At 38.2% G+C, this 13,509-nt stretch overlaps 1 protein-coding gene across 4 annotated transcripts in view; it reads right to left on the bottom strand.

Moving 5' to 3' along the window:
* NFXL1 (nuclear transcription factor, X-box binding like 1) overlaps positions 1–13,509 on the bottom strand; it is a 47,871-nt gene that overhangs the window by 3,824 nt on the left and 30,538 nt on the right. For all 4 annotated transcript variants that reach the window (XM_086464122.1, XM_086464120.1, XM_086464123.1 and 1 more), the window contains 3 exons: positions 9,278–9,382; positions 7,945–8,031; positions 4,441–4,494 (listed from right to left, as the gene is read on the bottom strand). In XM_086464122.1, coding sequence (XP_086320248.1) covers positions 4,441–4,494; positions 7,945–8,031; positions 9,278–9,382 — 246 coding nt within the window. The remainder of the gene's footprint in view (positions 1–4,440; positions 4,495–7,944; positions 8,032–9,277; positions 9,383–13,509) is intronic.

The raw sequence follows: 13,509 nt of genomic DNA, 5'->3' as shown, positions 1-13,509 counted from the left end.
ATTTGTTAAGTGTTATAACTTAACACTTCGTCACTCATATATGACTGTAGTAGGTACATGGCATCCTTCAAAAGAAAGCATGTGCCCTTAGGCCCCAAAAAGAAGCAAAGCAACTGGAAAAATAAGAAGAATGCCGAGGCTCCACCTAGAACAGCAGTTTTCAGGGTGATGCCTGGAATGAACAGTAGGATCCTCTGACCCCTGTTCCTCATCCTTTTAAAAGGGTATCAAGAGAATACAGACAAAACTCACTGTAGGGTACAAAGCTGAAACAAAACTGGAATTAGGCAGACTGGAACAAAGAGTGTAAGACTGGGATCAGACTGCAATGAGGAGTCATCTAGTTGCTAGGAAAATCAGGAGAGATGCTCTAAAGGAGAGTTGAGACAGACGAAAACCAAAAAGGTCCGATCTGGATTTTTGGGTAGGGCTGTCAGCTGTTGGAGAAAGCACAGGACAAGTGAGCAGAGAGACGAGACGAACTGAAAGACAGAGGAGAGACGGGAGCCACAGAGCGCAGCAAGCCAGCCCTGGCTGGGCAGAAGGCACAAGACTGAGGTGAAGCAGAGGAAACACAGACAGTGAACACAGACAAAGCCTGGCCACGACAGGAAATAAATCTACGTGCCTACTGCTGCAGCGCTGCCAGGAAGAGAGGGACTAAGACAATAAGGTAGGTGCATTAAAGAAACAAGAATAAGACAGTTTTGGGAAATGGGCAGAGAAGTCCAGTAAACATAATTTTCCTCTGGAACTTAAGATTGCCTGATGTCTGGTCTTCCTCTACTGATAGCAAGTATTTGTCAGAGTTTCACAAAGCAGATCTTGCTTCCCTTCTTGTGCCAGATTTGTCCTGCTAGCAGGAGAAAGGGACCTATTTCGACGTCTATTCCTTTGCACCTAATAAAGGCAGAAATTGTCGGCACTTGTCTTGATGATATGGGAGAAAAGTTCAGACAAAGTTCCACAACCTGCTATTTGAAACAAGATGACCTTCAACTAGCTAATCCTCCTTTAGGAAAGCAAAGTATTTTAATGAAACAGTTTTTCAAAATCTAAAATCTGGAGGCAAGTGTAGAGTTCTTATGATTTTACAGATAATATGGCGGTATTTCATTTTACACAGACACTAAATAAAACTCAGGGCTTCTATAGTTATTATATACTTGTGATCTGTAAGTTTTAAAAGTAGAGTGCCTCATGAATTGCAGTAGTCTGAATTAAAATAGAGGGCTTGAACAATTATATAACAGTTACTGAATGGCTTTCCTAGTGATCTTTATAAAAACCCAGCTAAAAATAAATACATTATAGAAAACAAAACAGAGAACAAAAAAAGGTTCGTGGGCACAGCATACAAGAAGCCATCACTATCCTGGAAAAGCTACCTACAGATTTTATATAACCGTCATCGTTCCCAAAGTGTCACCTCAATGATCTCTGAACAATAAAGTAATGGTTGTGCCCAGTCTTCAAACTACCTTGATTTTTCAGGCTAAACAAGCTCAAGCTTTTTATTTAGAGTAAGAACCTAACTTCTTTGTGTATAGACATATTAAAAGTTAAATGAAATGCATTCATTTAAGTTGCGCACTCAAAACAATTTGATGTCAAATGACTAGTTTAGTGTTGCTCAGCTACTGGATTTTGCTCCTTTCTATGTTATTCTCTACATTCTTCCTGCACTGGAAGGAGTAGCAGTCCCATGGGAAAATGTAGCTAAATGAATGTGAATAACTATACAGACACAAAGTGTCATGTCCTGAAATTGCGGGGGGGTGGGGGGGCATTTGACTTCCGTAACTTCTGAGAAGCTGTTAAAACATTTTTCTGACACAAAAAAAAAGGAAACAAAAATCTTTCATACAACTCATTAAATCAAAATTCAGGTTTGAGACCTTGACTTCCAGTACTGAAACTCTTGACTATTACCAGTTAGCTCAAAAATTTAACCAAATCTTTTACACTAGAGCGGGACAGAGAGAGAGCTTGGTCTGAATTGTTAAATAATCAAAGCACGGATCTTTTTTCCACCTCTAGCAACTGTGAAAACCCTGGCCTCACACAGTGAAGCAGAGGGAAAGTTTGGCTGCTATGGCCATGATGAGAAGCCTAACCAAGCCATTTCACTTCCACTAAGGAACAAATGATTCCATCTGTAAATGATATTAGCAGAAGCTGCTACCAAATATAGCAAACACCAAAATATAAATGTGCAGACTTACCAGAGCCCTAACTAGTCGTTATATAAAGAATTTAATGGACTACTAGTGAAAACAGGCCTCAAGAAGCTGTGACTAACAGATGAGCTGCCTATATAAAAGCACGCTAATGAGATCAGGAAGGTGGTACAAGATGCAAACCTCTGTCAGAAGGGAGTATACTCAATAAAATATATACTTTTAATATGATCCAACAGCCTACAATAGCGATGTCCTCCAATTCGCATCACCAGATGGCAGATTGAGATCAAATTTGAAGGGAATCAGTTTTAGATAAAAGGCTGCAGTAGCTGAGGTTAGTACTTGTGTGCAATTCTAGAGCCTATTTATTAGTTACCATTGTCCTTTCTTTAATTGTTTTTGTCCTTTTTTTTTTTTTTACTGTTGTCCTGCTGTTTGCTATTGTGCTATATAACTGGCCACTTTTAATTAACCTTTTAACAGTCTTGATTACGTATAGGTGAAGTCTTCTACCCCTGAAGCTGCACCCATCACAAAACACGCACGCAGAAGCAGTTGCCATAGGTGGCACAAGGGTACCTACCACTGGGCTGTAAGGGTGAGACTTCAGCGAATGCACAAGTGGAAAGCAATGGTGGTGTAACGGCAGCGAGGAACAACCGCTGCTGAAGAATCAAGACAAATATAATGTTGCACACTATGCTGATGGAGTGAATCTGCTACAGTTTCAGAGGAGCCTCATTACTGAGACTCGACTAGAGGGACTGCAAGTTAAGTGATTTTGAGGCAGAAATCATCAGTAACTGGGATGTCTTCTGGAATGCATTAAAACACCATCCGTGCCACACAAACACCAGCAACTTCTAATTTCTAGCTCTAGAATTGTAAGCATGTTCTCTACATGTGTAAACATCCATTTTACATCCGAAACACTTCAGTATTCAGCTTGCAGAACCATCAGTTATAGATCACCTCTGCCTAACAAAGTGTTCCAAGAAGCTATACTTCCTGACCCATGTCCCAGAACTAACACTTCCAAGGTCAACTTAGGGAACAAGAAGAATTAGATAAACTGTCTATGAGTTATATGAGAGAATATGTGATCAATGCTGTAGACAGTCGATGCATGAACGTAACAATAAACATCACAAGATGATCACAGAACAGTGCCTGCTCCCCTGGACAAGAGGTACGTAACTGCACACCTTTCCTGCACCATGAGTAGACACACTCCCCATTGAAAAACCAAAGCAGGCCTTGCTAGAGCATTGGTTGGTAGACATAACGCTTTAATAACTGAAGTCTCTAGGCAATCAAAGTATGGATAACAGAAGCTGTGACCCACAGAGAAACTGTCTACCCTAATGAGATTGGGAGAAAGAGGATCGGGTCTGTGAGTAACCGTCCCGTGCCCCTTGTCAAGCAGGGAGTGAGCCAGGGCTCTGCGATAAACACAGATAAACACCTGTGACACGCAGGCGAAAACACAAGTAGAACCTAATGCATAACTGTTGTGACAGCCGAGTAAAAGGAGAGGCTGAAAGCACACACTGGACTTAGAATATGATTTGGTGTCAAATGCTCAGGCACAGGCACAGGCACATGAACTGGCTGGAAGGATTGCATTAAGGCTGTAGCCTCCAGATGACAAACTGACCCAGCCATCACCACCAACAAGCTTACAGCTCTTGCCTGAAGTATGATTGGTATTAATGTCTTCAGGCAGCTGGCACAGAAGCTTCTTGGATTACAATGCCGACAACATACGCTCACCAGCAACAGCAATTACAGTAAATACACATTTTCCTCCCCCCTCAGAGACCTTGAAGGACAAAGACTCCTTTCAGCTTCCTCGTTCTTTCATGATGGGAGGGAGGAGGGAAGCTTCACCCAATATTTAAATCTCTATGGAGGCTATTCAGCAATTCTGTGGGGTTTATGCATTATAAAGTGTTTGATTAAAATAAAAAGTACTTAGTATTTTAAAAATAAACTATACTACACACAGTTATAGTAATGCAAGATTAAACTGATGTATATAAAACACCTTGCAGAAAATCATGAAAACTGTTTGGGAAAACGTTGCCTCTCAACCACTGTAAATCATTCACAACACACAGAGTAAGGTAACGGCTGACAGGAATGACTGTGCATATCACATCACAAACTATACATCTTCAGTTGCATATGAATTACATGATTTACTAACAAGAACAATGTGGGGGGGAAGCAGGTGAGGAAGAAGAAAGGTTGATACCTGTTGTCTTCGTTTCTCTTCTTCAATAGCAGCTTTGGCTTCTGCCTCTTTTATCTGTCCAGACATACAAAGTGATGTTGTAAACAGCAGCTAAACCTATTTTCTTATAGAGTCATAATTAATCATATAGAATGGTTCTCAGCAAAAGTGAGCAAAACCTCCATCAAGTGAGTGAGCTCTTAACTTACTGAGATTACAAAATATTCTTGGAAAAGCTGCATCACCTCAGATTTGAAAACCATGGAACATACAATGGATGCTAGAAGGTTATGAAATCAACTTCTGACTTCAACTTGACAAGCTCAATTGACAAATATAAATATAAAACAGACAAAAAAAGAAAGAATAGATTGGCCACTAACAAACAGGAACATTCCTAAAGACAGTCTAAGTTTTCAGCAACTTTATCCTCAATTCAGCACACTTTACACATACAAGTAATTCCTGCATCTGTATATAATTTACACACACATATTTCATTCCAAGTCCTTTAAATATTCCCTGACTACTAGAGCAAAAAGAAACCTCTATACCTGTACCTAATATGATACACTAGATAACGCATAACCAAACCGCTTTAAAGCTCTTGATGTAATGCAAACCAAACATAATTAAAAATGCTCCATCATCATAAAGTCACATGAAAAAAGTCACGGGAGTTACAATTGATAATTCTATAGTAATGTTTTCTAGTGTCCAAGAAAGCAAATTAAATGCTAGAAATTGTTAAGCAAAGAATAGTACAGAAAAAAATGTCAATGCATAAACACACGATGCACTTGAATCTTAGCTCCTGCATTCAGTTTTGGTCCTGCAATAACCAAAGAATGTAAAGCCTGAACATACACAAAACCCATGATGGAGTGGCTTCAATCTAAAGAGAAGCACAACTAGGATTAATCAGATTCAACAAGGGACAAAATCCTGAAGAGTGTGAAGATGCCATCTTCATGGGTAAAACATCGATAATTATTTTTCATAATGCAAAAGCAAAGGCATAAAATGAAATTACCAGGAGGCTGGTTCATAACAGAGGGAAGTATTCTACTCCCACACAGTATTTGGCTAAATCTAGAAATTCAGTGCTGCAGGACATTTATAGATGCCAAAAGTTTATGTCGACCGAAAAACAATTAGGCATGCTAACAGGAGGGAACTCCAACAAAGATCACTAAACAGAAAGACACCTGCTCGATCTCCAACATTCCCCTAGTCAGAGATCACTACAGTAATAGCAGTAAGAGTACATGGGGAAGTACATGTGTTCTTGTGTATGCGTATATACATATATTTTTGGGTTTTTTTCTTGTATAAATTCTGGGACCTTTAGCATTGCGGCCACTGAATCACTACCTTAGAAAAGTTAGACGTAAAAATCTCATTAATAGGATCAAGATTGTTTTTCATTTCAAGCTAATAACTGGATGATTTGCAAAGTAACAGTGACAATTTACTAGATGTGGTTTACACAGGTGGAATTTGCTCCAAACAATTCAAAATTCAAGAGCTTTTGATGACTAAGGAGAAACAGACCATGCTTTAGCGCACTGCAGCTCCAATAGTGTGCGCTGAAGACAGGGTCAATAGAAGAGTCCTATTTGCAGGCTTTCAGACAATTTTTTAAATTGCTAAACCGTATACGAAATAAAAGTATTATTGAGAATTCCATTGATCCAGACACAGTGGCAAAGCCTCTCTTTAGAAAAGCATATAAAAGACCTTTTCAGCCATGCACATCTGAAATTGCAGTCTGCTGTGAAAAAACCTGCACAACTAGCCTCCTGTCATTTCACTGCCATCTAATGGCAGAGCTCCAAAAGAAAAGTGACCCACAAATATGGAAAAAGTGAGCAGAAGCTTCTTTGACCACTGGTGTGGTCGTATTTGTATAAGATACATAGGTATACTATACATAGGTAGAGGGAAGTGTAACCGTTATAATCACAGTACGGAAAAAACAGTTCTAGAGCCCTTTCTTTAATAAAACGTGCAGTAAAAGACACACTCAGCTCGGAAGTTCCTTCAGAAGTATAGCACCTACTCACTAGGTGCTCTACATGAAGAGTTCTATTAAGAGTTAGCTCATTTGGGTTTTGAAAATTTATGGTTGATTTGCAACTGTGCAATCTAAGTATTTTTTGTAAATTTCTGTAGTTTTTAACAGATTTTTTCCAGTCTTGACACATTAAACAGTAATTGACATAATAAACTACTTTTGTGGAGTGCACATAACTGGAGATCATTCTAGTACGTCACTGACAAGGCCACACAAGCTACAAAAAGGTGCCTACTAAGAATTCAAGTAGAACTTTATAACTTCATGTAAAAACCCCAAAACAAATCCATGTTCTTCCATGAAGGCAGCACATATAGCTGGGTTATGCCGCACAGTATGTCTGTGGCACTGCTTATAGTAGAAGCTGGCAGTCACTTGTTCATTGCAAGAGACCGTTCCTCCCCGTGGATTACTGTGTCAGGGGTGAGAAACGGGGACTAGTGTCTGCTGAAGCAAACCAGCAGCTGCCACTGCACTGCACCACACAGACACACTGCTGTGTCCCGGCTCATGCAGCCTCTTGCGGATTCACCTTGCTTCAGTGCACTCCATGTCCTATGAACTTATCTTCACACTCTTACTGGAACTGTTTGTTATGGTCGGGATGTTCTTAAGGCATATCCTAAGAGCCTTAGCATTTGGCCTGCTGGCAAAGTTGCAGGATTTGGTCTATGTGGTACTTACTATCAATCCTGAAAGTCTGAGCAGAAGCTGACAAAAGTCATCTTTACCCACTGAGTTTTTTGGGTTTTTTAACCAAGCAAGTTATGCACCTATTCTTTTTGTTTATGTTTTTTTATAAAGGGCTTCTAAGAGGAAGGTTGATATTCTGTCTCTGGGTGACAGCATGCAGCAATTTCTCTCACAAAATTGCAGAACTAGGGAGAAGTCACATTTACAGCAGGCTAAAAAGTACACTGCAATTGCTGAAAACTCTTCATTCTTCTGGTATAGGGTAACTCATACAGTGTGACAGGATCACACTCTTCGTTCCGGACAAGCGTAGCATTCAATAGCTGCAGAACCTTCACTGGGAAGAGCAGATCTAGCAATGCCCTGTGAAGCGGCCTAGCCCTAAACCTACAGCACTAATCATCAGCAACGACAATTTTATCATCACTGATCCTCACTTGTTTCTCAGTGGAAGACAAAAGCACCAGTCTTAACAAATAAAAACATTTTTTTAAAAAAAAAAAAAAAGGAAAATAAAGGAAAATAGCAGAATGTTGGTTTAACATAGTATTTACTGAGTTAATTAACACTGTCTGCAAACACTGTAATCCTCCCCGCTAAGCCAAATACAAGTTTGAAAAAGCATCTGCTATTGAACAGCACATCTACCTACGTTGTGGTTTTTGCTGGTATTGCCTTGAAAAATACTTGTGTCTGCTTTTTCCTACTTTTCTTGAAGCACTGAGAAGAAATTATAGCTACACCAGATACATTACCTCAGATGCTTTCCGCTTCATTTCCTTGCATAATGCATCACATTCCAGTGCAACTTGGCCTTCTTGTATCTTGCTGCACTGTATTTCCTGTCAAGTATAATTTGAGTCTTTTATAAGCATTTTCCTATATAAATTTTAGTTATAATGTCCATTTCTTTATGAAAATAATGATAAAATATTCTGATTTAGTAAAACATTGGTTACACAGAAAATAAAGCTAACGATTAAACATTACTTGAACCTACAATTCTGTATTAAATTGTCCTTTTATCTTTTCCTTCTTTCTGATAAGCTAAGCTGAAAGAAATAAATCAAATAGCTACAATTTCTCCTCTCTTCTCTTTTCTCACTTGTTTGCCTAAGACAAAGGAAGATAACCTGAATGCTGGCAGAAAGAGCTAGCATTCAGAGTCTCACTAAGTTCATATACGTTCTCTTAACTGGCTGGGATTACAGGGCAAGGTCTGGTCATGGGGGAAAAAAAAAAAAAAAAAAATTTCTCACTCACACTTCCTCCCCTCCCCCCAATATTGAAGAATAAAAAAAAAAGGTGGTTATCTGTAAGCAGAGACTTTTCATTCTGAAGCATTTGTTCTGTACATGTCATACTTTCTCCTGCTGAACACCCCACCTGCAAGATTTCTCATTGCACAACTTTTCTTGGAGAAGCTGAGAACTCTGGGGAACTGCAGCCTGTTTGGAAGGCTCAGAAGTTAACTGGGTCCAGAAAAACAATTTAAGCACCTTTTAACTAAGACAGGTAATTAATTTTTCGTTCATTATTATTTGCCAAGACTTCACATCAATTTCTGTTCTTCCCCTCATAAATATTATACAGCTATAACAAGCTTGTTACATTACTTTATCCCTTATCTTTGTTAGAAGCTCAGGATGCTGGTGCCTGTACTCGCTTTCAGGTTTGCAAAGAACCACAACTGATTACATTAGTCAGGGATTCACAACATCTGTGCTCGTTCCAGCTTATGTAATTATAAACTTTCCCAATATCATCAGAAAAATGTATTTTTTTTTTCTTCCCAAATCACTCCAGGTCATCTGACTATTCTCCCAATGCAGCTACAAAAATTCAAATGTGCTTGAAGATAAAGCTATTGTAAGTCAGGCAGCTAACATATTTTAGAACTAAGAGGATTTTATATTCTCCAGTGAATCTTGCGATATTGCAGCCCAGATCTTCAGCTGACGTTAATTGTTACAGCTCTACTAGCGTAACTGCACCTCTTCTAATCTGCACTAGAGATAATCCATCCATACAAGCCTAGCAACATGCAAAGAAAATACATTGTTCTCAAAATGTAACTTAAAAATTTACCCTTTTCAGTCTCTTACAGAGACATCGGAGTTTAACCTTCTGGCTGCAGTTCAGAGGACAGCTACCTGAATGGCAAACCTCTTTACACCGGTGACCACATGGCAACTGCAACACAAAACACCCACACCAATAAATCATTGTAAAATTATAAAGAGTCTATGAACTGGTTTTATTTCAGACATAGCAGCTTAACAGAAAACTCAATCAGTTTTATCAGTTTTTCCACTTGTGAAACAGTTGATACTTCTGGGGTTCTTTTGGCAAGCGTGTGCTTGTTATTTACCGTATTTCGGTTCCTGTAGAACAATTTATCTGTTATAGGCACAGCTTGATTAAAAATCAATTTCTCCTTTCAAATGTTTCAATAGTCATCTCCACAGTAATTTATACAACATTTACCCTAACTATCTGTATGTTGGGGCAAGACATGTAGGTAAGGTAAAAAAGAAACTGAAAACTTGAAGTGTACTGCAGCGACTCGTAGATCAGACAGAGTCACCAGAAGAAAGAGGGAAGAATCAGAAGCAAAAATGCCACAAAAGATTTTGCATGCAGGAATCTTCTGAACTATGCAGAAGTCAAATACAGGTCACCAATGCTCTTACCATGTCCAAAATAATTTCACTAAACCCTAAATTTCTGCATTTGGCAGATTATTCCATTTGACATCTGTGAGATAAGAGACTTTTTTACTGCCAGTTCACATTTTAATATTTATAATTAAAATATTACAATTCAATTACTGTCTTAAGAACTGAGATACTAATTTAAATATGCTGACTGTTAGGAATGTAGCAGTGCTCCCACCATGATATTAGATAAAAAATGACAAGAAAGCAAACACAATTTTTCACTTACTGTTAAGAACTTGACTCAAAATACACCTGCTCATACATATGCCCATAAGAAATCTTCACAATAATGATTTTTCATTTTCAATTACATAACCCAATACTGTCAATAACCGAAGGTGGAATCTCACATAAGACATGTAACCAAATTATTTATAGAGGTAGTTTCAAATCCCCAAACTATTTAAAGAGGCATTGGATAGTGTTCTTCATTAAAAGTGAAATTTCACCTCTTCACTGTCATCAAGGGATTAACACAACTTGGAAAATGCTGCAAGACAAAATTCTAAGATACATTTTTTCACGTTCATTAAAAATTGAAAATTTATACATACTACCTTGCTTCATCCCCACAAATACTATAGAAGATAATAATAAAACCCAGCTGCATACAGTTCTTGTTGATCAGTAAATTTGGATTCTCATAAATCCATTGGACCTGGCTCAACATCTGAGCTAGTATCACGAAACAAATACCTAAATAGAAAGCAAAACTTTCTGACTAAAAATTATGGAACAGACATACATATTTTCATGTCCATGCCAGTCACAAACTATTATTACACTGACAGATACTTTGTGGTTTAGGCTCCTTTTTTTCGCGTTTCTCTCCAGCTAACCACGCTGTGACAATAACAATTTCTGCTGTTTCCTGGGAGCTTATTATTAGCCTTGACACACATGGTCTTACTGGGTTTTCCGTACCTAATAACATACCCCAAATACATGTGTTCTGCCGATGCATTTCCTCAGTTGTCACATACTGACAACACTCCACAAATTTTCATCAGAAAATTCCAACTTTTTTTGTTACCAAGGTCACTACCAAAATCAATATGAGGTCAGGCATCAATCCAGTCCCTGGGAAAACTGCCTTATTGTTAACATCTCTTGCTCCAACTTTTCATTTAGTTTTGTTGTTTTGGGGTTTTTTTTGGGGGGGTGGTGGTGGTGTTTTTTTTATTTAAATAGTAAAACACAAGCAGTTGTTTCCTTTAGCCCACCTTCACCCTTGTATTAACCCTCTTCTGTATCTGAACTAGATATTCACTAAGTGGCATTGACCCAATTGCCCTGCTGAAGCCATATGTAGCAGATCTAATCTATTCGTTTTATCTGGAGGGGAAAACAGTACAAATTGGTCATCTTACCAAAGAAGGAATTTAGGCTTGTTCAGGCACAACTGACCATCAGCAAATCTATCTTGCATTTTGCCTCATTTTGAAAAGATGAGGGGAGAAACCTGTCTTTAAGCCTTGTATACTACTGAGGTCAGCCTACCAGCCAGGACACGAGTCTAACAGCCGAGTCTGCTCACTAGTGACCATCAAACACATTAACACAACCCAGTCTCCCCTGCAAGTCATCCCATGCTGGCCAGAACAATCCATGGCTAGAACTATTACTTCCAGATTACCCTTCCATACTGATTAGGCATATTTCCAGTAATAGTGTCAATGCCCAAACAAACAGTCTTATAACTGACATCTCAGAGCTGCAAATTCAAGAGAGTAGCCAGTAGCCCTCACCTCAACCAACCTCCAAGCGCTACTGCAATAAAATTCTTACATTACACAGCACTGGAGCAAAATTTGCATAGCACAGAAATATGCTTAATCCAATACTGAAACTCAAATTTACACATTTAGTTCTCTGCATAGAGCTACCAGTTCACATCCACAGGGTTGCAGAACAAGAATGAAGCTGGCAGTGTAACTTTCTTCTTACTCCTTCCAGTGCAAAACCATTAAAACAGAAAAAAAAAAAAACCAAGAGGAGCAGTGAAATGAGTGGGAAAACAGCATTTCCTCATGATCTTAGAAAACAAAAGCAATCCTACCGCTGCTTCTGCTGGATAAATGACATAGTGGGAAAGGATTTTTTTTTTTTTTTTGCTTGTTTTTAAGTGTTCATGCTGAGCTACTTGGTGCTAAAACAGAAAGTGTATGCCCCTTCAGATCTTTTTCACCACACAAGATCTCTTGTCAATAGCTCGTGCACTAAAGGCCAAAATGAACAGGCTTTATATTTGACATGCCAAGGCCTTTAATAGAAAGGGATTTAATCCACAGCTCTGAAAACAAAACAAAACAAAAAATCCTACAAATATTTTCCCCATAGGCAATGCATTTGAATCTTAACATTATGTCTGCTAGTGATAAAACCCACCAACGTTTATGCAGGCTTAACTGATCTCCACCAGAGGCTAATACACACAACTTAATACGCACCCAATAACACAGAAAAAAAACTGTTAATAAAGAAAACAGCATTTTTGAGCAGCAATCCCAAAAGCTAAGTACAAAAGATAAGTTTATCAATTCCAAAGGGCAGACACGTCAGTTTAAAGTGTGGCCCTGCTTCCAGGGATCTTGATGAAAACCTCCACAAGCCAGACATTGTGGAAAATCCTCTCATTATGGACCAAAGTGGTGCATTTGCCTTTAAAATTATTTTTTTGCAATCCACGTACATTTTCAAGGTTCATTTACAGAATTTAATTAAGCATTCGGGAAATAAAATTTATTTAATTTATTTAAAAAAATACCCTCTTAAAAATTTATGAAATTGTCTCTACTGCACTATCACGTTAAAATAAATTTATCACAATGGGGTCCCATATTTCACAGCAAGACAGCGGCAGAGTGCACAGTAAAAGTACAAAGTATAGTTATGTTGTCAAAAATACTAATTACAGAGAATCAAGTGTTAAACACAGATCCACAAACACTGATATCAATACAGAAACGATGAAAACAGAGAGACTTAAAACTTCTATATAAGAATGGTCATAAAACATCTGCAAACATGATCATAAGAATTTAATCACCCCTGATTAAAAAAAAAAAAAAGTTAAATTTCCTCCAACGGGATATTTTGTTATTGTTACGAAACAAGAGAAAGAGCTTTTTAATTAAAGCATCTCATCTAACAGCTGTGGCAATATCAAAGACTTTGTTTCTCCCTAAAGCAGAAGGGAAATGCGAGCTGTACTGTATAATATTAGAAGTCATTTTTATAGTTTTATGCTGCCATAGCCAAAACAAAAGCATGAAACCTTTTGAGATTTTCAACTTCCTGTTGTATTTTTTCAAGGCACGAGACAACATAATTGATCTTCATAATCCTCAAATGTACCTTGCGACCTCTAATTCAAATCTGGTACTATACTACTACAATTTCCATTAACCGAAAAGAAAATCATCTCAAAACTAAGGCTTCATTAAAATACTGTATTCTGTTGAACATAAGTTGCACTATGCTAAGTTTGGTGGAGTGACAGTGCACGCTGATTTTTAGCAAACAACAACTTCACTGAGCTCTGCTAATAACCCAAGGTCAGCATCTGACATCAAGTAAGAAAATTCTCATAAAACACTA

Source organism: Leptosomus discolor, chromosome 4 (genome assembly GCF_034619465.1).
Source record: "Leptosomus discolor isolate bLepDis1 chromosome 4, bLepDis1.hap2, whole genome shotgun sequence".
Taxonomy (NCBI): Eukaryota; Metazoa; Chordata; class Aves; order Leptosomiformes; family Leptosomidae; genus Leptosomus; species Leptosomus discolor.
Note: the sequence above shows the minus strand (reverse complement) of the source record. Positions and strands in the feature narration are given on the sequence as shown.